General features: G+C 44.7%; 4 protein-coding genes across 6 annotated transcripts; 3 read left to right on the top strand and 1 right to left on the bottom strand.

Annotated features, from left to right (window-relative positions):
• The first annotated feature begins 252 nt into the window (after positions 1-252).
• Positions 253-3173, top strand: cenpn (centromere protein N). Its single transcript, XM_076023469.1, has 10 exons — positions 253-616; positions 739-784; positions 904-963; positions 1105-1178; positions 1278-1451; positions 1525-1626; positions 1996-2050; positions 2223-2332; positions 2424-2547; positions 2821-3173. The coding sequence occupies exons 1-10, from the start codon at positions 443-445 to the stop codon at positions 2940-2942; spliced, it is 1041 nt and encodes a 346-aa protein (XP_075879584.1). The 5' UTR covers positions 253-442; the 3' UTR covers positions 2943-3173.
• Positions 3174-4602: 1429 nt separating this feature from the next.
• Positions 4603-11295, top strand: atmin (ATM interactor). The gene is made up of 4 exons (XM_076023424.1): positions 4603-4827; positions 7036-7161; positions 7320-7519; positions 7816-11295. Exons 1-4 carry the CDS (start codon positions 4603-4605, stop codon positions 9530-9532), a joined length of 2268 nt encoding a protein of 755 aa, XP_075879539.1. The 3' UTR covers positions 9533-11295.
• A 328-nt stretch (positions 11296-11623) lies between these two features.
• Positions 11624-15857, bottom strand: cunh16orf46 (chromosome unknown C16orf46 homolog). 3 transcript variants are annotated; one of them, XM_076023437.1, is made up of 3 exons: positions 15685-15857; positions 14157-14372; positions 11624-12871 (listed from the first exon to the last, which is right to left on the bottom strand). In XM_076023437.1, the coding sequence occupies exons 2-3, from the start codon at positions 14346-14348 to the stop codon at positions 12122-12124; spliced, it is 942 nt and encodes a 313-aa protein (XP_075879552.1). In that variant the 5' UTR covers positions 14349-14372; positions 15685-15857; the 3' UTR covers positions 11624-12121. The 3 variants fall into 3 exon arrangements, with proteins under 3 accessions (XP_075879552.1, XP_075879570.1, XP_075879560.1); XM_076023455.1 differs by lacking the exon at positions 15685-15857 and adding an exon at positions 15268-15394; XM_076023445.1 differs by lacking the exon at positions 15685-15857 and adding an exon at positions 14541-14680.
• A 707-nt stretch (positions 15858-16564) lies between these two features.
• On the top strand, positions 16565-21446 carry LOC142886345 (protein phosphatase 1 regulatory subunit 3E). Its single transcript, XM_076023409.1, has one exon. It carries the CDS (start codon positions 16970-16972, stop codon positions 17858-17860), a length of 891 nt encoding a protein of 296 aa, XP_075879524.1. The 5' UTR covers positions 16565-16969; the 3' UTR covers positions 17861-21446.
• Positions 21447-23889: the final 2443 nt, after the last annotated feature.

Raw genomic sequence — 23889 nt, 5'->3', positions numbered from 1 at the left:
AACCAATGATATGGCGAGTCCTTATCAAAAGGCGGGACTTCTAGACAAGCGGAAACAGAACGACATCGGTTTGTTATCTTGCTGGATTGAAAATGATTTACATTAGGAGTGTTATTTTTTATTTTTTTATTTTTTTATCATTTGTTATTGCGTGTATTTTGTCTGTTTTTCATATGAATTTGCCAATGTTTCAGTGGATTCTCTCAGCCAAAGGTCTGCTGCCATTCCACCCCAGCACAGAAGAAGGCGCTAACGAGAGGACGTGTGATTCTTATGGCGACATCTTATTGGTCGATTCGTGTACTCTTCCGTTGGCGGTTTGTTTGGAAATTTTCACTCCTCTTGCCTGGATGCATTTTGTCTCTTAAAGTGTACGGCTTACGTCGCAAACTGATTCCAAATACAACGCGATTTGACTTCATTTTTGGTTACTCGCCGGGAAATGATGGATAACACTATGAAACAATTACTACGACGACTCATTCGACGGATCCCAGCTCAGGCGTTACCCTCGACGCTGGCGAAGTGGGGCCGTCTAACTGCGGCGCAACGCGAATCCATCGACTTTACCCAACCCAAATGGACCTTGGCGGAAAAGTTATTAGATATTTGCGAGGTTTGTTTTGATTTTTTTTTTTTTTTCCCCCAGAAAGAACACATACATAGTTAACCCCTTCTCGTGGCGCTTCTCTTCCCGTCTTTCTGTTTTCGTGTATTAAATCTGACGTGCTTTTGCAGGAAAACGGATGGACAGTCAAACACGTCACCGAGCTCGAGATGACATGTACGCCTAATTTCAATGTTTTCTTTTCATTGGAAGTTGATCTGCATTTGTTAAGGAAGCAAAAATCGCCTTTTAAAAAAAAAATTAAACATGCTGTCCTGTATTTCATTTTCCTTTAGATATTATTGACAACCCAAACCATGGAATGTGGTATGCCTTACAGCTCATGGACCCTGAAGGTATGTTGTTACAACACCTTCATACAAATCATCATAGGTGAATTTGGGAACATGCCTTTACTTAAAAAAAAAAAACAAAACAAAAAAAAAAACATTACTTTTATTGTGTCCCTCACAATTTGTTGACACCCTGTTTTTCAGATGATGCTCAGTCTGTGGAGCTGACACAATTTAAGGAACAATTCAAATCCCACCTCACGGAACTTATGAAACCTGTAAGCACAACATCCACATGGCTTACAAAAACTATACTGCAGTTGTGTAACTTGCAGATCATATTAAAAGTGCATGCTTGATTTTTTTTTTTTTTTTAGGTATCACTGAAAATAAAGAAGCACACAGATGAGGCTGTGTGGATCCGGATTGCATGGGGAGAGAACTTCTCTCGGCCAAACCATCTCAAACCAACATACGTAGTTCACCATCTTCAGACTCCTTATGTCTTTGTGACAAGCCTGACTTCAAAACAGAAACCTCCATTATTTCAGGTAAGAAAAGAGTTTCATATGTTTGTAAGGTGCTTCCCTAACCCTTCCCACTAAACATTAACCCCCTTTTCAGGCCTTGGTTCTGTCAACCAGACATCAAAATGTTAAGGATGCCAACCTCAGTGGAAGGAACCTTACTGCCATTAGAGCTATGCTGATGAGACAGTATCAACAGGTATGTGGTATATGTAAACTTAGTCATTTCTTAAAAGATACTTTAATTTCCAAGGTTCAAGCAAATCAATTAATTACGTGAGGCTAACCTTTAAACATTAAATTCATCAAACTGTTAAAACCGGTCCTCTGTTTACTTTGAAATTTGCTATTTTTATACATCTAATCAGTTATGTTATCAGTGTACCTTTGGTACAATATCTAACAATACAATTACAGTTGATGGAGTTGGAGTTTTTAATTTATCTCATCTCATAGGCGGTTTGTGATGTTTTTTTGTTTAGAAATTGAACACTGAACATATGAACACTGAGTCAAGTGGAAAATATTTATACATTTTCCTACATTTTAATTGCTTTATTCTTATCAGGTGTTCCCTTCAAACCATCCCAGCCCACTTCCAGGAAAAAGTCAAAAATACTCAAGTACGTTAAAATCGTTTAAAGAAATAGTCTTGCCCTTTTAATGTCACTGTAATATTTTGTTGGAATGATTTCTGATCTAATTTGGTTTTTGTCTTAATTTATTTGACCAAATCATCAGTTTGAAAAAAAGCTCCTATATCTGTTTTTCTTGTATGTTTATTTATATTTACAGACCCAAATATAGAGAACGAGCAAGCTGAGCTTGCTGAAAAGAGACTTCACTTGGCCTGCGAAGCCTTTGGTGGTGGGACGTTACCTCAACTACAGTCTGCAACCTACAATGTACCTGAAGCTTGTGTTTATATTGAATAAATACCAAAGTGAAAGATCTTACTGTCTTTGCATCAACTGGAAAGTTTTGTGTGTTTTTCAGCTGGAGACAAAATTTAAAGACCCGACGAACAAGACCATGACAGAACGAGAGGAGCCTCTAAGATGTTTGGTCAGATTTACAAGCACAAATCTTCTGGAGTCATTCCGACAATGTGCATCATCGGGTAAGACTTGGTTATTTTCCTCTCTTAACATGAAAATCATGTTTTCTGAAGGGAACCTGGTGAATATTTATGAAAGTAAGTTTTGTTCTAAAATTGTTTACAGTTCCATCTTTTAACACAAGAGGGCACATTTGTCCTCTAAACAGCCATGCGTTAGTTCAATGTGGATTTGTCATGAAATAATTAATGTTCCTTTGTAATCAAAAATCATTTTCGTTTTATCGATCAGTGTGTTTTTTTAAGTGATTTTTCTTTTCTTTTTTGTTTTCACAGGAATTGCTTCCACACCTGTCACACCGCTGCTGTCATCTATTGTCCTTAAAGGCAGAAATCATTTTGTCATCACAGACAATGGCCCTGGACAGGCCTCGCAAACAAAACTACAGCAAAACTGATTGATGATGCACTGCTTATTCAAAAGATTTTTTTTACGTTGCCTATGTACCATATCTATGGCTTGCTGTCATTATTTATTGTTATAAATTACTCACCATCTTCTCAGACCAGGATGGTACTGTCATTAATCTAAACTGAACGCAAATGCAGGATTTTAAAACTTATTTTCACATTTTGTAACTGTTTTATTTCTTTAAATCCCCACATAAATAAATATTGATAATTTTTTTTTTCCATTTCCTGTTTTTAAGTTGTGTCTCATTTTGTACTTCTGAAGCATTCTTCTAATGCCATGCAAGTCTATGGGGTCAAAAGTCAACTTTCTCCTAGAGACATGGGGCCACTTACAGGTTCATCGGGATCCCTCAAGACACGGCCATGTCAAATTTGGGGCTTCTAGCTGTTGGATCAGAGAATTTTCTTGTGTCGTGCTGCTGATCCGCGTGTTCGTTGAATGAAGAGTCTCAGGAGAAGAATGCCAATTTAAATATGTCTTTAGTAAATAAATCAATTCAGGATATAAATATACAGAGCTCTGGGCCGAGTTCAAAACCCTAGCAACAACAAAGTATTGTCAGGGCATGAAGTCTGACTCCTATCTGTCCCTTGACCCAGTCCTTTTATACAAAAAAAAAAACACATGCAGACGGCTCCCAGATGTTGTCCTCCTCTGACTGGCTTCCCGGTCTCCAGACCCCAGCCGCATTGGATGTTGAGGCAGCCTTTGATCCAAGTGTCTGATTACTGATTGCAACAGCAAACAAGTCCTTCATGAGTTGGGCTTCGTGGATCATGAGTTCTCCCCCCTGTAAATGACCAGGTTATAAAGTTTTATGATGATTGCAGAGTCAGTTAGCTCTCTGTCCATCCTCTGGTCCCCCAGGGTCACCAGTTTGTGAGGAATGTGCCTCCCACTGTTCCTTCTTGAGCTCCCTGCGTGACTCCTGCAACAATGCCTTTTTCCTATGAGTAGGTCAGCTCATGATCTAAACAGTTTATATTAATAATCGTATTATTACAAACAAACATCTAAACTAATGATATTAATCAACACAAACATCTAAACTAATGATATTAATCAACACAAACATCTAAACTACAAATACTAATACCCACAACTAAACATAATAATATCATCATAGCCCATGAGGAACCCCAAAACCCCAACCCTAATTCCAGCCTTATCGCTAACCCTAATGCCATGAATGCAATGAAAAACTTTCTTCCTCCAAGGTGGGGCGTGACAGAGAAAGTTTGAGAACCACTGTTCTAGAGGAAAGATACATTTTTATCATCAACGTTTTAGACGTTTAAATAATGCATTTTGGTTGAATCATCTATTGAGAAACCGATTTAAAACGAAACAAAACATTGGGAATTATAATAAGTCCCTCCATATGCAGTATAATAATTTAAAAAAAAAAAAAAAAGAAGAAGAAGAAATCGAATACTGATACAAAGTCAACCGCGCTGGCTTGATGAAACGGAAGTATCGAACAGGAAGTGACGTTTGCCCAGAAGTCCGCAGTGTCTTGTGGAAGGCGGAGGAACAACCTTCCAGGCAGCGCCGAGGGATCATCGTCCCATGCAGCAGCTGCCGTTGCCGCTGGCGGAGCTCTCCACCCCGGCCGACTCTGGAAGGGCTGTCAACACAGAAACATGGCTGCGTCTGAGGCGGCCACGGACAGAGGTTACACCGCCGCGGACAGCACGAAATGCCGCCAAGTGTCTCTGCCCCAGTCATGGGAAATAATCAAACCCACCATCACGGAGTTGACCAAAGAAGTGAGGACGAACATCCTGTGCACCGTCGAGGGATGTGGGAAGATTCTCCCCAACACGCCCGCTCTGAACATGCATCTGGTCAAGTCACACAGGATCAAGGTAAACGGGATTCTTCTTTCAAGACGCCGACAGGTACCATGCGGATTTTGGACCACGACGGGGAGGAGGGGTCACAAATGTCGACTTTGGCGCTGTGGGAACGTCGACTCCCTGTCACGCAGCAGGGACACACACACACACACACACACACACACACACACACACACACACACACACACACACACACACACACACACACACACACACTCACAAGTCACGACTAATTCGTCGCAGCTAATTTTTGCGTTGCCTAGCCAACACGGAGAGCAAACACAGCTTTGAATGAAGCTTCAGCACTAGCTGTAGCACTAGCCGCCGTAGCACAAATTGGTAAATAACGTGTGCCGTTAGCTTGTAATGCTAGCCAACGCTAAGACTGCCCACTTGCACGTGATAAATTGTTGCCGTGCCTTGTTACATTTTATATTACGTCATACGTGCATCCAAGCGACACCACGTTGTGACACCACCTTGGAATTGGAGCATGAACGCTGGACACATGCAGGCTGACTGACTGAATAGTTGTCAGAGTGGCTCATCTCGGAGATCACATGTGAATTCGAACGCGAGGAGAATAACATAAGAAATGTTTATTTATAGTTATTGTTGAAAACTGCCCTGGAAGTTGGTGTAGGTTTTTTTTTTTTTTTTGGGGGGGGGGGGTTAAAATTGAAAATACATAATTATATTGAAAAGCTTTGTGTTGCATGCACTTTTGCATTCCTGGAAATTCTCCGAGCCTTTTCAATTGCCAATTTAATGTCTTATTTTCAACACTTACGACCTCTATTCAGGGTCTGCTTAACATTCTTATGGCGTGAACTATTTGGACTCAGAAGTCGCAATTGTCAAGTCAGAAGTTGTCGAGTCCTCACAACTAACATCCGAGTTCGGTTGAATGAAATCCTCTCCGGGGAAAACACTCTTTTTGTCAAACGTTATGCTAAGCTCTTTGTTTCACATAGGTGAGGGTGAGAATTTAAATGAGTTGTAAAAAGTAGCCAATGAATCCCAGCTAGTTGAAGCCGTGCTTAGGTGCATGCGTTCGTTGCAAAGTATTTTACTTTTCAAATCAATTGGACCTTAGTGTCCTCTCTGAGAAGTTGAATTTATGCCACAGAGTCGCTGCGGACATTTGGGACACACATGAGCAAATTCATATAGATCCACATGTGACAAGACAATACAACAACTTGTCTACACACAAGAAAAGGCATTTTTGAGTGACACCAAAATAAAATGCACTTTGTGTTTTTGTTTTACTCTATTCAGCCACTTCTGCATGAAACATTTCTTTAGTGCTTGCAGTGTATCCTGTTCAAACATTTTCTGCATCTATTGCATAATTAATGCCGTCTGGCTGCAAGAACAAGAGCTGTGATGAAGGACGCTGCTTCATCTTGTTTGGAATGGACCTCAATCATCCTGCAGCACTTTCGCATTTCTGAAATTCGTGAAATAAATATGTTGATTAGTCCTTGCCTGTGTCTTACTGTCCTTACAGTATAATGACTATGGATGCTTGATTTGAGCTCGCAAGTTAATTGTGTCTGTTCTCAATTGACGTCATCAAACCTCAGAAGAATCTAAATGGCCGAATGCTGTCAATCTAAAGACGTCCATTCTCCTTATGGATCACCCAGCACAGTCCAACAACCCCTTGGGTCAGAGCGTCAGCCCATTTCAGCTTTTTGAGCGTGACTCGGAGGAGTGCCTGAGCGAACGCTTTTTAAAAATAGTCTGTTTATGCCAACTTGTCGTGCTTAGCCAGAGGATGTTTGTCAGCTGTGGTTAAATAAAAGAGCTTGACCAACAGCACGCTGGAGCTGTGTTTAATATGTGGTGTGTGAATCTGTTGTTTTGCTGTTTGTATTTCTCCTTTGAATAAAACATGAGGTCGTGAGAGCAGCTTTGACAAGGTTGCGTAGAAAGGAGACTTTCCACATTGGTGTGGCTCACCATCACTTTGTTGAGATCGCAGTTGTGGATACCACTTGCGTGCGTGTTTGTGTAACCCATCCAGCCATTGTTATACATCAGTTTAAAAGTATTTGCTGAATCAAGTGTCGGTGGTTTCCCCTACGAATGGAAACCTCTCAATTTTTGTGTGTGTGTTGGTCTTAGTAGCACATAGAAATGCAAATGTGCCTCTGCGGCATCTTTTTTTTTTTTTTTGTCTCTGCAACTCACAAGTGTCGTCTTCCTCAGGACGGCCTGGTCAATCCCACGGTCAAAAAGGACATGAAGGGCTTTCAGCAGCTTTACTGCTGTCCTATTGAGGGCTGCCCAAGAGGGCCCAACAGACCCTTCTCACAGTTTTCTCTGGTCAAACAAGTAAGCTTCTCCTCCAGTCACTTGTAATCATCTAAAAGTCAAGTTTAAATTCACAGAATCTCACTGCCGTGGAGCTGCTTAACGTGCTCGTCGCCACTAAATGTTACAATTATTTCTGATGTACAGTTTAAAATTTGCTCTCTGTTGTTCTGTCGAAGCACTTCATGAAAATGCACGCAGAGAAGAAACACAAGTGCTTGAAGTGCAACAATGGCTACAGCACAGAGTGGGACCTGAAGAGACACATAGAAGACTGTGGGAAGACCTACAGATGCACGTGTGGCTGCCCCTACGCCAGCCGGGCGGCTCTTCTCTCCCACGTCTACAGGATGGGTCACGAGATCCCCACGGAACACAGGCACGTGGTGTGATGCTGTCATTTCTATGAACATTAAAGTGTCCGTCTCAAACCGTTATTTAATCATGATGTTGCTGACAGGAACCTAACGCGTTTCTGCCAAGTCTTCTTCAGTGACGGTTGAAACACATTTGTGTTTGGTTGGAGATGCCTGTCAGTGGCATCATTGTTAAATAATTGTTTGAGATGGACACTCGGGTGTTGCTGGCTGTTTTCTTCTATTCTCAAGATGCTTGCAGAAATGATGGTTTGCTTACTTTCTCTTCCTGTCATTTTTTTCAAAAAACAAATAACAGAATCCCTCCGGTAAAAAAGCGAAAGATGGAGAAGCTGTCAAGTAGCTGTGAAAAGGTGAAGCCCAACGAGCCAGGCGGCCAGAACGTCCCAGCGGCCAAAGAGCTGCCGGACACAACATGGTACTCTGATAAAACTGTTCTGGTTCAAGACTCTCTAAATCACAGCTCAGTGCCCCCGAAGGCCCTCCAGAAGCTGCTGCTGCCGAAGCCCAACGTGGCTCTGGTGAGCGTCCCCCTGATGCAGCTCGCCCACCTGCCCGTCCTCCTCCCGTCGGCGGACAGCGGCGCCCTGCGGTCGGTGGTGCTGGCGGTGCAGAGCCACGGCTCGGTCGGCTCGGTCGGCACCCTCCAGCTCCTGCCGCCGGCCGCGGGCGCCATCGTGCCGTCCCAGCCTGACGCCAAGACGGTGGGCTTCAGGGATGGCGCGTCGACCTCGCGCTCCGGCCCGGAGCCTGTCAGCGTCGGGGTCCAGGTCAGCGCCGAGCCGGCCGGCGTGGCTGATGCCGACCCGGCGGCTGCGGCGCTGCAGCGCGGGAGAAGCAGCTCCGCCACCATCCAGACGGACAAGTCCTACCTGTCCAACATGCCCACCGGGACGACGGTGGCCGACGGAATGGTCCTGTGCCCCGCGGGCGAGTCCTCGGTGTCGTCCTGCTCGCAGACGGACATCAGCGTCGGCGCCCAGGTGCTGCTGCCCATCAGCGTGGAGACCCAGACGTTCTCGTCGTGGGTGAGAGCCACGTCCTCCATCGCCGCCCAGACCGACGGCCAGGCGCCCTGCTCCCCGCCGCCCTCCGCGGCTCCCCACAGAACCACGCAGACCCAGACCCAGAGCGAGCAGAACCGGGCCATCACCTGCGCCGACCTGTTCGACGGCGGCGGCGGCGACGGCCTCACCGTCTCCACGCAGACGGCGCTGGACGTGGACGACGACGACGACGACGGCGTGTACGAGGAGACGAAGGCGGCGGGCGCCGTGTGTTTCGGCGTGAAGGCGGACGACATGAGCTCCAGCAGCGTGGCGGACAACCAGACGCAAACCATGACCTTGCTGAGCGACCTGGAGAACATCCTGTCGGACAGCATGTCGGGGCAGCAGGTGGGCTCGGTGCAGGAGCAGAGCGGCGCCATCGACTTCGACTTCGAGGACTTCCTGAGCGCCGTGCACATCCAGACGCAGACGGAGGAGTGCGAGCTGGGCGGCCTGGGCGGCGACGCGCCGCTGGAGTCGCTGGACACCCAGACCCAGACGGACTTCCTGCTCATGGATGGCGGCGAGCAGGGCCGGGGCCCAGCCAGCGACCTGGAGCTGTTCGACATCCAGACCCAGACGGACCTCAACTTCCTGCTGAGCGCCGGCAGCCACATGCCCCTGAGCAGCATCCTGCGGCACCCCAGCTTCTCCGTGAGCACTGAGTCGTCGGACACGGAGACGCAGACGGACCTGCCGCCGTTCGGCGTCCCGGCCGCCCAGGCGCCCGTCGGCGCGAGCGAGCACGCCAGGCCGCAGAGCAGCACGGAGACCCAGACGGTGACCAGCCAGGCCGACAGCCTGGGACACCTCTTCCTGACCAGCATCGAAACCCAGACCGCCATGGATGACTTCCTGTCAGCCGAGCCGGCGTGGAACGTGGTGTCGCATTTCAGCTCGGTGGAAACTCAGACGTGCGAGGAGCTCTGCGCCCTCTTCCAGCAGCCCGACAAGCCCAACAGTTGAAGGAACCTCCCACCCAATGACGCCTGAGCTTCTGCAGTAGTAGGTTTCTCACATTTGCTTCTCTCCCGTGCGGGTGCCCTGGGGGGATTGGGGGGGGGATTAGCTGGCGCTGTCCTCCAGACGTGCACGGTCTTCTTGCGTGCAAAATCTACAGGAAGGTCTGACAACATTCAACTGAAGCGAACGTGTCCGGAGCCTTTCCAAGCATATATCCTGAGAGCAGGCCGCACTTTATGAGCTCCACGGGCATGAGCTATCAGCTACTGTTTACATCTTTATTGCACATATGGTGAGGTAACATGGTCTCTGTGTTTTGTCTTGATTGCCAGTTTGGTTCGATGGCGTAGTGAAAATAAACACTGCGGCTGCTTTCCAATGCCGCGGTCCCAACGGCAGCAGTTCAGCGTTCGCTCGGCAGTCCACCCATGTCCCATCGGTGCTCACTGGAGTCTTTCACAAAAACAGCTGCCGTGTATGCTAGCGTTCAGATGCCAACACTAAGAATCCATCTCAGCTGTTGTCTGTGAATTTATCTCCCTCGTCAGCGACCGCTCTACATTCCCAGATGCATTCTCGAAACGTCGCTCGGCTTCAAAATTAACCCTATAAAGCCGTCGGCCAGCAATTAATCACACAACACTTCGTGAGGAAATGGCACGAGTAGAAATGCAGTGTATCTCGTTGCTTTTATTAAAACGTGATAGTTAATTTATTTCTCGTCCAGGCATTTGTTCAAGTAGGACCTTGGTTGTGGTCCCTGACTTATTTATGAGCTAGGTGTCAGTGTATACAGCAGCAGTACTGTGTGCTCAAAAGAAAAGGCAATGTTACTGTACAGGCAAGGTATAATAGTAGGAGAATTAGCACTAGTTGTTGTGTCTTCATCCATCCATTGTTTTGTGTGTTGCATTTAAAATCACTAAAGTGTAATTCCCCCCCCCCCCCCCCTGAAATAACTAAATGTAATGCTCTAAGTTTCTCGGTTTACTTTGTCACTGACCTCATCCTGAAAAGGCACCACTACAGTGTTTTACTGAAGAACTCTGAGTCTTTTCGTTATGGTTATTATAATTATTGTATAATTGTTGATATTTGTTTGTCATTTTTGGTGCCTTAGCCTGAGTGTTACCTAAATTTGTGTTTAATACTATTTGCTGCTTCATTGAAGTCTTAACAGAACTTTTTTTTTTTTTTTTTTTTTGGCCAGGGTGGGGGAATCAGGATACTGATATTTATGTTGCATGTTTAATTTATTGTGTCTGTGTGTTTCCCAGACTGGAATTTCCTTAATTATTTTTCGTAGGTTCTGTAGGAATGATTTCGGATTTTCACTTGAAAATAATGCTATGCAGTGATAAGAAAACCAATTGAAACAATCTCACTATTTTTCTGGCTTAATGCTCGTAATACGTTGAACACTAGGCACAAGTATAGCTCATTATTATTTTTGCACAATTTCCAGACAAGTCAAGGATAAACCTGTTTCGGTTTGGCCACTGTTGAGTCTTAAGGTTTTTTGTTGTTGAGGTTGTAAATGCTTTGCTCTGAATGGAACCATGTGTCGGAAGCCTTTTGAGTCTCTTGTGTCATTCGCAGTGCTTTATTTTTCTCTTTTCAAAGTGCATGTAATCATGTAAACCAGCACTGGATCTGTTAAAGCGGAATGAGTTTCTGTTGCCTTTGTGTGTGTGTAGAGTTAATGGCTGCCTTGATTAATGTTAAAGCTACACTACATATCTCCCCAATAAAACTACTGGAATGTCTATTTTTTTTTTTTTTTCTTTATCCATGTGCCAAATGGTCGATGTGCTCATCCTCGTTATTTTTTTTGTTTGTTGTCGCTCAATAAAAGCTTTTTGTACATCAGTGCAGTGCAAAAATATTGATCAAATCCACGTTACAAAGCAATGTCATTTTGGAGGAAAAAAAACAGAAAATAGGTTTCAAGAACAAACGCATTTATATAAAAAGTGGGTGCACTTGTCAGGCGACCATATTGCACCATGTATTCCAGAACAGGGACCTGTGCTGTTTTGTTATTTCCACCCTGAATTAAAAGATGAAAATAATCTTTTTTTTTTTTTTTTCAAAAAAAATGTGTGGTACAGCGGGGCATCTGGAAAACTGGGATTAACGTTAAGGTTTGCAATATGTTTTGTTTCCACTAGATGCCACTAAACTGCACACGTTAGATCTTAAAAAATGAAATAAACAAGATCATCTCAAACTTGTCTCGCCTTGGAAACAATATTCTATACCCCTGATATTGCACTAAGCACGATTAAACATTCTATACAATAACCACATTTTTCAATATTAATCTGAGGTATTTAAAATGATGTGTGATAGGGTGGGCACAGATAACGGGCCACACATTATAGTCCATGGTCATGCCAAATGGAACAGTTCACATATACAAACAGGGTGTATTTCTCACATGGTAACGTGCTCTTTTTAAAAACAATATCAATCGTGACATTTAAAAAAAGAAAACTTGGAGGTGCGGCCTTTAAAGTGGTCCATGCAGAATCCTCCACAGGGAGGCATGTGACTTGATGTAAAACCTGCTATATAAAACCAAGTTCAGCCTTAAAGACTGAGTGCATACATAGGAGCTGCGTCGTGTGCTCCGCTGCCAGAGTAAATGGCCCTCTTGCCCATTGAGGCGTGCGTTTGGTTTGAGGACAGAGACACCTGATAGCGACTGGGGATGGAAACACTGAAAGCGGACAGCAGCTGCGAGTTGCACTGAGAGACGTGGAGTTTGGAGTAAAGGCCCGAGTCGGGATTCATGACCGTGTCCACTCTTGTCCCTTTCATTCCGCCCTTCTTGTCCAACGCAAAGCTGTTTTTCTCTGAGGGTTCTCCCTCCAAAGGCCTCTGAGGGTAGATATGCTCGTTCAGCAGCTGAGGACTCAGTTGCAGCTCCTCGATGGGTGGTAAAAAGGTGAACTGTTTGATGGGAACCACCGTGTTGCTGCACCTGTGGATGGATTTTGAAGTCTTGGCCGACTTGCTCTTTGGAGGATGGTCCTTGTGGCTCGCTTTCTTCTTTGGGTTCTCCTCCGGCAACATCTCTGGCATGTTCCTCCAGAAGGCATCGAAAACGGTCGACTCCGAAGCAGCTGCCGCCGCCGCCGCCGCCGCCATGGTGTCGCTCCAGGACGCTGAGGACTGCCTCATCTCCGTGGACTTCTTAGCCGATCTCTCTGCATTGTGCGGCGCTAGGTCAACAGACAGGCGGCCCGGGCTGTCAGCCCGCTTGGTCGTCCGGTTCTTGTTCCTCTTGGGAGAAACAAATATGCTGCTGAGTGGAGCCGCTCTGGTCCAACCTCGGACCTGTTTGAACATCGAAAGTGACGTTAAAGCTATTGGTAATATTTCTGATGATACTTCTTAATCCTTGGCAAAGAATGTCTGATATTTACAGCTGTTAGATTATCACTTAAAAATAACAGGATACAGTCATGTTTTACGGTACTGTTGGAATCATATATTTAGTTTAGATGATTGTGTTGAATAATATAATGAGTTTAGATGTTTGTTTATAATAACATGATTATTAATATAGAACTGTTTAAATCATTTGGCTGACCTACTCATAGGAAAAAGGCATTGTTGCAGGAGTCACACAGGGAGCTCAAGAAAGAAGGGAAGAACATCCCTCACAAACTGGTGACCCTGCGGGACCAGAGGATGGACAGAGAGCTAACTGACTTTGCGACCACCATTAAACTTTATAACCCGTTCATTTACAGGGGGGGAACTTATGATCCATCGGAGGCACGGGGGAGAGGAACCTGTGACCTCAGGCATGTCGTGCACTGTATTATTTCAACAGGTCACACTGGAAACAATGATGGATCATTTGGCTCCCTTCCAAATAAGGACTTGTTTGCTGTTGCAATCAGTAATCAGACACTTGGATCAAAGGCTGCCTCAACATCCAATGGGGCTGGGGTCTGGAGAGCGGGAAGCCAGTCAGAGGAGGACAACATCTGGGAGCGTCTGCATGTGTTTTTTTTGCTATCTGTACCTTGACCCAGTCCTTTTATACAGTCAGACTTCATGCCCTGACAATACTTTGTTGTTGCTAGGGTTTTGAACTCGGCCCAGAGCTCTGTATATTTGTATCCTGAATTGATTTATTTACTAAAGACATATTTAAATTGGCATTCTTCTCCTGAGACTCTTCATTCAACGAACACGCGGATTAGCAGCACGACACAAGAAAATTCTCTGATCCAACAGTACCCAGGGATCGTTTTACACATTGTACATATACAGAAAGCGTGTCGTGTGTGTGTGTGTGTGTGTGTGTGTGTGTGTGTGTGCGTGTGTGTGTGCGCGTGCGGCATAAAAATCACTGTACTGTGCTGTTATATATTTTATCCCGTAAATACCTAAACTTAATGCTTTTGTTTCTCAGTTTTCACTGACCTAACCTTGAAAAGGCATCAGAACATGCAGACTACATCTCTGTGAGTCTTTCTGTCATGGTTACATTTGTTGTTATTTGTTTATCACTTCGGTGCTTTAGTCTTGAGTATTACCTGAATTTTTATTGATTACTGTGTGCGGCTAAATTGTTATCCAAAGTGGAAATGTAGATTAGTATACTTACAGCTTCTTCCCAGCCAGAGTAGGGATGATGCTCATGTGGCTCCAAGTCCTTCAAGAATCCCTCCTCACTGATATCCAGAAGGTTGTCGACGTGCCTCCTGTCTGGTGTCTGGAGAAGCTGCTCCTCAGCTGGACCCCCCTCCGTTGAAGCTTCACTCGCGGCCGTGCGGTCTGCTGATAACCAGGTCGCCATCGGAAGGACTTTTCACTACATGATCTAAAAGAACAAATTTACAACGAAACAAGGTCGTTCAGGTTGACTCGAGTGGACCTAAAATGTTAAAAATAAGAAAATAAATAAAAATAAAATTAAAAATAAAATAAAAACCTTCGAAATCACAGCGTATTCCACAGCCCTAGAAGTCAGTACAGTCAGTCGTCCAACCTTCTAAAGCGCAAATTTCTCACGTTTCTGTATTTTTTTTTTTAGTAATTTTCTTCCTGCTTGCTAGCCTTTTTTGTCGCCCCTTAACAAACTGATTTTCTGTTTGCGTCTCGGTGAATTCCTTCACGGTCAAGCTGTATTGCTGTCGTCATAGTAACGTCTGCTGGCTGGACCGGAAATTGTGACGGGGAGGGGGGGGCTTAACTTTGCTGTGTACATTACTTCTCGGCTCCTGTTATGCCGCACGCTTCAGTTTAAAGCACCATGCACTCGACGTTCAAAAGCACCCCGTAAATGTCGTGGAGACTTTTGGGTGATATGTATAGAATAATATATTATATTACACAATATAATACAGTAATATTGCATGCATTTAAATGATGTTCGAAATGAAATCATTTTTAAACCGCTACATTATTTATGTGGTTGCGGAGGTATGTAGGCACGTTAGAATGCACAAAATAGCCCGAAAGCAAACATTTAATGGTTGCGAAAGAGGCAACTTCCGGTTGGGCGCAACGTTCAATTCGGCACGTAGGCGCCACGCTCCGTGCCACGCTGCTGCTTCTGACGTTCGCACGTTTCCAGCATGCAAACGACAGTCAAGTCTGATGCACGGACACGTTTCTCAATGCAAACGCGACTTGAGGCTTGGACGGTTATTTGTCAGGCGTAATAATTTGCACGTTATTAATTAATCGACCGTGCAGAGAGGAAACCCACGCACTTTGCAGCCCTGCCGCACGTCTTGACCACAGCCTCGCTCATTGGTCCAGAGCTGCACAGCGTCACCCTCTGACGCTGTTATGCCGAGTTCACGACATCCTTTTAGAATTGCATTATCTGGCGGGAGCGCGCAAGAGCAACAACTTCCTTCAACGAACAACAGAAAAAATAGTCCGGGTAAATTTTCATATGTACATAGCCCGTTTATGTGACAATGGTAATGCTTGACAGTATATCCTACACAATGCAGCAATATCATCCCTCTGAATTCAAAGTTTAATAGATTAACAGCCTCGTAAGTCCACCAAATGTCTGTCAGACCGGTGCAGTTTTCCAAGCAGTTTTTTCTTTCTTTCTTTTTTCTTTATTTTAATGTGACTTGATTGCATCAAACCGAATGTAAATCTAGAACTCTTACTTTTCTGCCTCTTTTGGTGAAATAGATGTTTTTGGAACACTTACTAAAGTATTGACTTACTTACAAAAGTAAGTCAATACTTAAGTATTAACTGAATACTAAATCCACGTTTTTAGGGTTCAATCCATCAGAATGTAGCTCTCTCAATGACACTGTTTCTTCGAGGTAGCCACACCTCTGACTTTCATCTTAGAACTCCATGAGCTAAAGTCAGAATTTTGACTTTAAACTCAGAATTCTAGAAAAAAAAAAAAAAATCAGAGGTCAAGATGGGAGATGGTGAAATAATTGAACCTTGTATCACTTAAGTCACACAACAAGAAAGAAAACAGTGGGTCACAGAAATCGTGTTAATGGGAAAGGTCTTCTTATTGACTAGAAAGGTGAAAATAGCTGAGACCTGCTTTAATCCACCAGGTATCAGTGTATGGAAACAGGATAGAGGGCAGCTGGAGGGTGTGGCATTTTACTGGAGTTAATGTGTCATTTTTATTTTTATTCATTGTCTTGTTTGCCATATTTTGTTTTGAAGACTTGAATGCAAAAGTTAAACAACTGGACTGGTTTTTGGTGGCTTGAAGACATTTTGCTTTTCATCTGAATGACTTTCTGAAAGGCAGAGAGAATCAAACCATTCTCATTCCCGTGGTGGATTCTTTTTCACCGATGACGCCTTCTGGGTGAGAGGCAAAATGTCTTCAAGTCACTGGAAACCTGGCCAATTGCCTTAGCTTAACCTGACAATCGAGTTCCTCCATGAACATATACACGTTTCTCTTGCTATGAATGTGAGCGGATTGTGACCTTATGTTACCCATTATGTGTGTCTCTGCTACAACATATTAATCACTCAGAGTTAATTCTTATTTGTATAGTGACCTGTGTAATAAAAAAAAGTATTAAAGAACCGTATAGTGGCAATCTTATAACATACAACATTACAACATAAAGCTTATACAGTAGATCTATGCGATGCCTAGATGCAATCCTTTCAAGTAAGAATAAGAGATTATTTAATATTACAGGAGTAAAATAAACAAAACGGACTCAAAAGCATTCTCAAACACTAGACTTGCTAAAATTAGGTCTTTAGGCCGTATTTGAGCGTTCACTTTTGTGTGCGTGCGCGCGCGCTCCCGCGAGCTGCGCGCCATCATTTTGCGTGCAGCCAGGAGAGGCCATAACACCGGTCCCCGGCATCACGACAGCCACTTGCTTGCTCCGCAGTGCAGACTCTCGCTCCTGACTGCGCCTGGAAGCAGAAGCTGCGCACCCCGCCGCGGTCATGCTGCCTCCGAAGAACTGCCTGCCGAGGAACTACAGCTGCATAGCCGGACTTTTCGGGAGCCTGGCAGCGGCCAACCCGCGGTTCGAGGATGGGGAAGAGTTGGAGCGGATGAACGGCACCTGCGAGCCCACCGAGATGCCGGTGGTGGACGAGCGACCGCGGGGCAGAGAGACCTTCCTCAAGCCCCCGCAGAGCCCCAGCCTGCGCCGCAGGTGCAAGTCGCTCCCCACGCCCACGGAGAGGGCAAAGTTGGAGATCTGCAGGAGCAGGAGTCCGACGAGTCAGAAAAAGGTCCGGTTCGCGGACTCCCTCGGCCTGGAGCTCATCATGGTGAAGCACTTCGACGACGGCGACGAGCCCGAGGTGCCGGAGCGCATCCTGGCCAAACTATCCAAGGGACCCCTCAACTTGAACCACCTGGAGACCAAGTTCCCGCGGCCGCCCGCGCAGTCCGTGTTCATGGAGCTGCAGTTCACCAACCCGGGGACGCTGCCGGGCTTCGAGCACAAGGTGCGCGAAGTCAAAGTCATGCTGGAGAGCGTCGAGGCGGACGAGTTCAGCATGTCCGGGATGGTGCGCGTCCTCAACCTGGCGTTCGAGAAGAGCGTCTCGCTGCGCTACTCGCTCAACAACTGGATCACGCACATGGACAGCCTCGCGTCCTACGTGCCCAGCTCGGGCGACGGCGCCACGGACAGGTTCCGCTTCAAGATCGTCATGCCCACCTACCTGGACAACGGCGGCACGCTGCAGTTCGCCATCAAGTACTGCGTGGGCGGCGAGGAGTTCTGGGACAACAACCACGGCAACAACTACAAAGTGCGGCGCCACCGCTTCAAGATGTCCCCGCCGCGTGAATGGGAGAATGGTTGGATTCACTTTATCTGAGAGTTGTGATCGTGCTGCGGCGGCGGCGCCTTGCTGCATGCGTGTGGTGATGGTGATGAATTTGATGATGATGATGATGATGATGATGATGTTGATGCGCAAACGATTCCCCGGGTACCTTAAAAACACGACTGTAGCCTATTATTATTTTCTGCCATTGTCAGCAACACACGTGGGGGCGACAGATGAGAGTATTTTCTCCCCCAATTCCACTCAGTATGAGAGGTATTTGACGGTTTGGGTGCTGAGGAGCCGCGTTATGGGATGCTGCGAGACAGAATTGTCCTGATGTCAGGGCTCCCTCACAGCCCGGCTGCCCTTTGGGGGCGCATGCTCACGTTATGTAATGTAGAAACACGTGCCGGCGAAAACGTGCACCGGCAACCGGCCACTTCAGGCATCACTGTTCCTGCGGGAGATGCTGCAGGATTTGTCTGATGGCGTCGCTGAGGTGCTCCAAATTGTTCCGATCACTGTGCGAAAACAAACAAACAAACAAAAAAATTGGAGCTAATGGGAATCAAAGAGCATCACGTCCCGGTTTATGCAAGGAAAAACGTGCAGGAGCTGGGAGACATGATGGCAGCCACAAATATCAAGAGGGTCCTTTCATTCCTTTCAGTGCAGAATTTCCCATGAAGTGGGGGTGGGACAAAAAAATGCCTTATTTGAAATTATGGTGTGGAACGTTGTGCATTGAAGTCATCCTATTCCATTTTCTTTCAAGTGATGCCTGCGGGCTCCATCACCTTGTCTGTGTCCTTAACCTGTAGGCTTTCAATCCAGGGAAAAGTTGCATACTTGCATTAGTCATAAGCCTGCTTTTTATCCATCTCTAAATTGAATATTTGATTTAATTATGCAAGCAAAGAGTATTTTTGCAAAAGTATGGAACTTTGGAGATGTCTGACTCAGACAGGAAGAAGCTATGAGTGCATCATGCTCAGCCAAGCAAACTGTCAGAGCCATTTGTCTGCGACACAAATGAGCTCCGACAAAGGCATGCAGTTATTGTCGGCCATTATTGTCTTTACCATTTCCAAAGGACAGAAAAGGACAAACCGATGATCCAGTAGCGATTTGCTATGGCCAATGCTATTCTGATGACTTGGACTCTCCTTCAGGTTGGTAGTTGTAAAACAGAAGCTATTTTCGCAGAAATCGTTTTCAAACAGTAACAGAAACTATTGTATATTTCCGGAGTCAAGTCAGTCATTCGTATCGCTCAAGTTTGCTTTATGTTACTACTAAGATGAAAGCAGCTGTACACACACACAGACATGCCGTTCATCATTGTGCTGCTCGCCGCCCCTCCTCCCCATGACCGAAAGCGGTCGGTGCCACCTGACTCGCCTGTGTTTCCATCCACAAAATGGCTAAATGTGGTCTTTACTGTATTTCTGCACCTTAAGCCTTGACTGATGCTAAACGACCGGTCTGCCCCCTGCAGACAACTTAGCTGATGGTGTTGCATCTGTGCAATACTCCAGCTTTTCTTCCAAAAACGTGTACTATACATTTGGTGTGAATTGCTGTTCATCACTAGAAATGAGTTTAGCTCAGTGCAAAAACCACCTGGATTTTCTCTTGTTATAATTTTTAGTTGTGTGCAGTTAACATGCATGTAAGAGGCTCCAGGCCAGAAGGCCGAGAGGACCAACAAACAGGAGGCGGGGCTTTTAATTCCAGCACTGACTGTAATCCGAAACATCACTTTGCCCTGTGCTTATGCTAGTGCAGCCCAGGAGGGAGGCTCTTCATTTAATGAGGGCATCAGTTTGTGATGTGGAAAAAGTCTATTCCTGTAACCACTTATGTCTTGGAGCAGCTCCACTGTGAGTCCATCAAAAATATTTTCTCAAAGTCTGGGACCATATGTTGTTCCTGATACAGTCAGACTAGTTTTATTTATTATTATTATTTCCCTTTCATTCTACCATATCCTTTGTCACAGTGCATTGAGCAGCATGTTGTATCACCTGTAAAAGTGAAAGGCTGAGCTGATCCTGCTGTGTTCTTTTCAATGCGTAGCACTTTGACGGCCACGTTGCGTTAAGAGTTTTCACAAGTGTCACAACGCCACATTTTTTTCAGCAGGCATTAAGTACTCAGCTGAAATGACTAATGTGGTTAAGTCGGGGACCTATCACCAGGGTCACTGCCAGCACACAATGTGGTTTTGGTTTTGTTTGTTTTTCCCTGCACTTTTTCGCACTGGGCACGATCGCTGTGTGGGGTCACCTATTTATTACATGTTGTGACTGTGACACAAACGAGCATTTAAATGTGATGCACTATCAGTGTTCCATCGACTCTCTGGTTAGCAGCCATGCTGCACACCTTTAGCCAGGTAGCTCCCACAATGCTTTTTTGTCTTTGTTTGTTTTTTTTTATTTTGCTGTCGCGTCCCCATCTTTTAGAAAACCGAAAGGGCTTCAGGTCTGATTCGATTTTCACCTCAGTGTGCGACATGATCTGTCACATTTAGAACTGACTTGTAATTAGACGTCTAGGTAAACGTATTAATGTCTCATACTGAATGTCTTCCTAGTCTGCTGTTTGTCTCTGTTTTTGTTTTTTTTTTTGTTTTTTTTAATATAGCTATAATGAAAGAGGTGATTTTGGTGTGATGAAAGTTTGCCTTGTGACGACGTGTGTGTAGCTGAGAGATAAGATGTGGGCCTCGAAACTGAGTACTGCCAAAAGCACACTTAATATATCTGATAAACAAACTTCTACCTTGGGAGCATTTATCGGCCACTTTATTTGGTATACCAGTTCAACAATGCAAATATCTGATCGGCCAATTATATGGCAGCGAGTCAGTGTATTGAGTCGCCAGCCAGAATGACCCGCTGAAGTTCAAAATGAGCATCAGAATGAGTGTCTTGTGTGAAATGAGGCTCCTTCTTTTTTCTTGGAAACAAAAAAATGAAATATGAACCAAAATTGAGTAGTTCATCAGAAACAATTATGTTGGAAACCGGTTCTTCCCCTGTGCACAACTACGAGTAAAATGTATGCTATTAAAATCAGGCAGAATATATGAAGCTGAATTGAAAACAAGCACTGTGACTGACTGTGGCAGTGGCACATGTGTGGACATGAACTGAACTGTCAAGAAGCACCTTGGTGTGTGTGTGATGGGTTTTGTCGCGAGCGACTCTTGATTGTAGCAGACTAAAGTCGACACAGGATTAAAATGTTCTTTGGCGAACTGTGAGGGGACAGAGTTTGAAAGCTTTGCTGTGGATAGCTGCTAACCAACGTTCTTCTTTCCTCTCACTTTGGGAAACCCGATTTTTGCTTACTTGTCTTATTTGTAAGCATTATCTTGCACCAGATTTTTTATTTTATTTTATTTTGGCCTTACGTAAATCCTATGCAACATCTTTTGTGTTGTAGCACCTTCCATCCGTGTCGACCTGTAACCGTCTTCCATTTCTTTCTCTCGCCATTTGCCGTGAATGTTTATCATGTTTGCACGTACAGCTGTAACAAACCTTTATTTTTATGTTTGGATTTTAATGTAGCCTATATTTTGTTAAATTAATGATTAATAAAGGCATTTGTGAATTAAACCAAATACTCAAGTCTGTCTGAAAGGTAAATTTGAGTTTTTGTCCTCTCAACAGATACTTTTCAGTTTGATATTTTTATGCATCTTCTCCTCCCGTTCAACTGATAAGGACTATGGACCTTGACTCTTGTCATAGTGTTTACGGTTCTGCATAGTACATAATAAGAAACTGCTGTGGAGAATGGGCATACATGCTCACATGAGTCCCCCTAGGTCTCACACTGTGTTTATAAAGAAGAAACACACCCACCCACACACACACCCACACACACACACTCAGCAGGTTCGCACCGTTGTGGACCAGGCTGCGGACGTGCCCTTGAATCGATTAGATTGTGACACCCGCTCTGTTGACTGAGGGAGGGGTGAGAGCCTGAAGCAGCTGCAGCGTCAAGCCAAGGTACCTATAAGCAGGCTGCCACAGAGCATTGCTAAAGGCTGCTGACAGCACAGCACTTCTGGACTTTTGGCGTTTTAACTGCAGCCAATGTATTGGCTACAAAGCAAAGCACCACTTTAACAGCAGGGAAGGTAATAACGATTACATTAAAACTTGTCTGACTTTCCTTCTAATTATCATAAGTATTTTTTTGGGGTGGCAAAGTAAGCACACAGTACTGCAAACAAGAGGACGTCCCCCCTTCATATTTCTTGGATGTCCCACTTGGTATTTCCTCTGTTTTGTTTTGTTTTCCTGTGAATTACAGAAGACGGGCCAAACATTCCAATGCCGGGGAGGAAGAGGAGACTTGATTTGATGAATGAATATGGTGGACAGCCAACCTACAAACAGAGCTGGACAACAACACACAGATGGTCTGTAAAATAACTCTGTGTACAGAAGGTGCCATAGCGACTCTCTTCTGTACATTTGTTTTCCTCGTATTTCGCTCCTTTTAGCTTATAGGTGGTCTGCACATGGAATATCTGTCACTTTGAGGTCTTACAAAGTCAGGTTGATAAAGGGGGCTAACATGGGGTACATTTTGATTCGATAACGTTGTAAACACAGTGTGCTGCGTCGATGTGTACATCCAGCAGCTCTTTGTGCCGTGTTGGGGGGGATTCTGTGTCAGATTAGGAACGCGATCCAGCGTAATCTTCATGTAAACCTTGGGTGGCGTTGACAGAGCAGCCTTGTCAGTAAGTTGGACCCAACCCTGCTTACTTCTTGCTTGTGCTGAAAACATGCCAGGGCTTCCAGCAGCTCTACATTCAGCACTTTCACAGCCGGTGGGTGTGAATCCGCGCAACCACTCAGTAATGCCCTACCGTGGCTGCTAATGAATTCATAGTATGATTCCAGCTGTTCGGCAGCTTGCTTAAAGAGAGCGGAACGATATTCCTTTACACCGAGATTAAAGGAGAATGAAAATATCCAATAACTGTAAGTGGCGAAGCAGGAAAATGAAAGGGCTGCAGTTTGTGCTTTCATTGCAGCAGCAGGGCACATTTCTCACATCTGAGTGTTGAGTGACTGTGACAGATTTCTTTTTCAAAAAAGGCCTCAAAACAGTCCTCTCGCATTCATCAAGCCACAATAAGCTGCTGCTCTTTGTCTGTGTAATTACCAAATGGTAATCAGGGAACATTGTCCTGCTGCATAAAAACAGATGCTTACATAACTGCTGCGTTCATGCAATGTTAATGGTGTGTCTGTGTGTTTATTTTTTCCATTTCACTCCCCTGCCGGCGGCCGGCATTATGATGCCGATATTATCCCAGTCACACGGCTCCTCCCGCCTCAGCTGTGCCCTTCGGCTCTATTAACATGGCCAAGGCAACGCTCACGAATAGGTTTCACAGCTTCTCTTCCAATCATTCATGAGAGAAATGAGAGAAATTGTGTGTCATGGGATTAATCCCGACTCAGCAGCAGACCTGGCTGCGGTGTGAGGTCCGACAATCACTTCAGTCAATGCTGGACCTGAATAACCCATCAGATGCATTTCTATTCATAACTATATGGTACATAAAACTTCTAAATTACCTTCATGGACTGCGAAATGATGCACTGTGAAAATACCATATTAAAGCTGTGGATAGTTTCCAATGTGAACGTTCTACCACATGTAGTTCCTTTCCTCCTTAAAAAACATGTAGTTCCTTCACTATCACAGCGTTAAATCAAAATGCTTGATTTAACACTACTTTTGGTGTATATGAACGATAAACTATTACACATAACTTTGACCATTGGTGTAATTTAAGGGTTTAAGTAACTGAAAAGGCAAAATATTAAAAAAAAAATAAATAAAAAAAAAAGAAGTCAAATCATTCATGAAGATATTGTTGAGATTGAATATGATTTTTTTTTTTTACCAACTTAGATTGGACTTTGTTGACCCCACTTAGAAAAAACTTCTTTGCTACTCTGTGCAGACACAATAACTACTACTACTACTAACAACAACAACCTGCACAAGTCTGGAGTAGCTTTTTAAATCAC

This window comes from Nelusetta ayraudi, unplaced genomic scaffold (genome assembly GCF_046127955.1).
Source record: "Nelusetta ayraudi isolate G7.1 ecotype Tasmania unplaced genomic scaffold, CSIRO-AGI_Nayr_v1 ptg000002l, whole genome shotgun sequence".
NCBI classification, from domain to species: domain Eukaryota; kingdom Metazoa; phylum Chordata; class Actinopteri; order Tetraodontiformes; family Monacanthidae; genus Nelusetta; species Nelusetta ayraudi.
The sequence above is the reverse complement of the archived record's forward strand: the minus strand, read 5'-3'. Positions and strand labels throughout refer to the sequence as shown.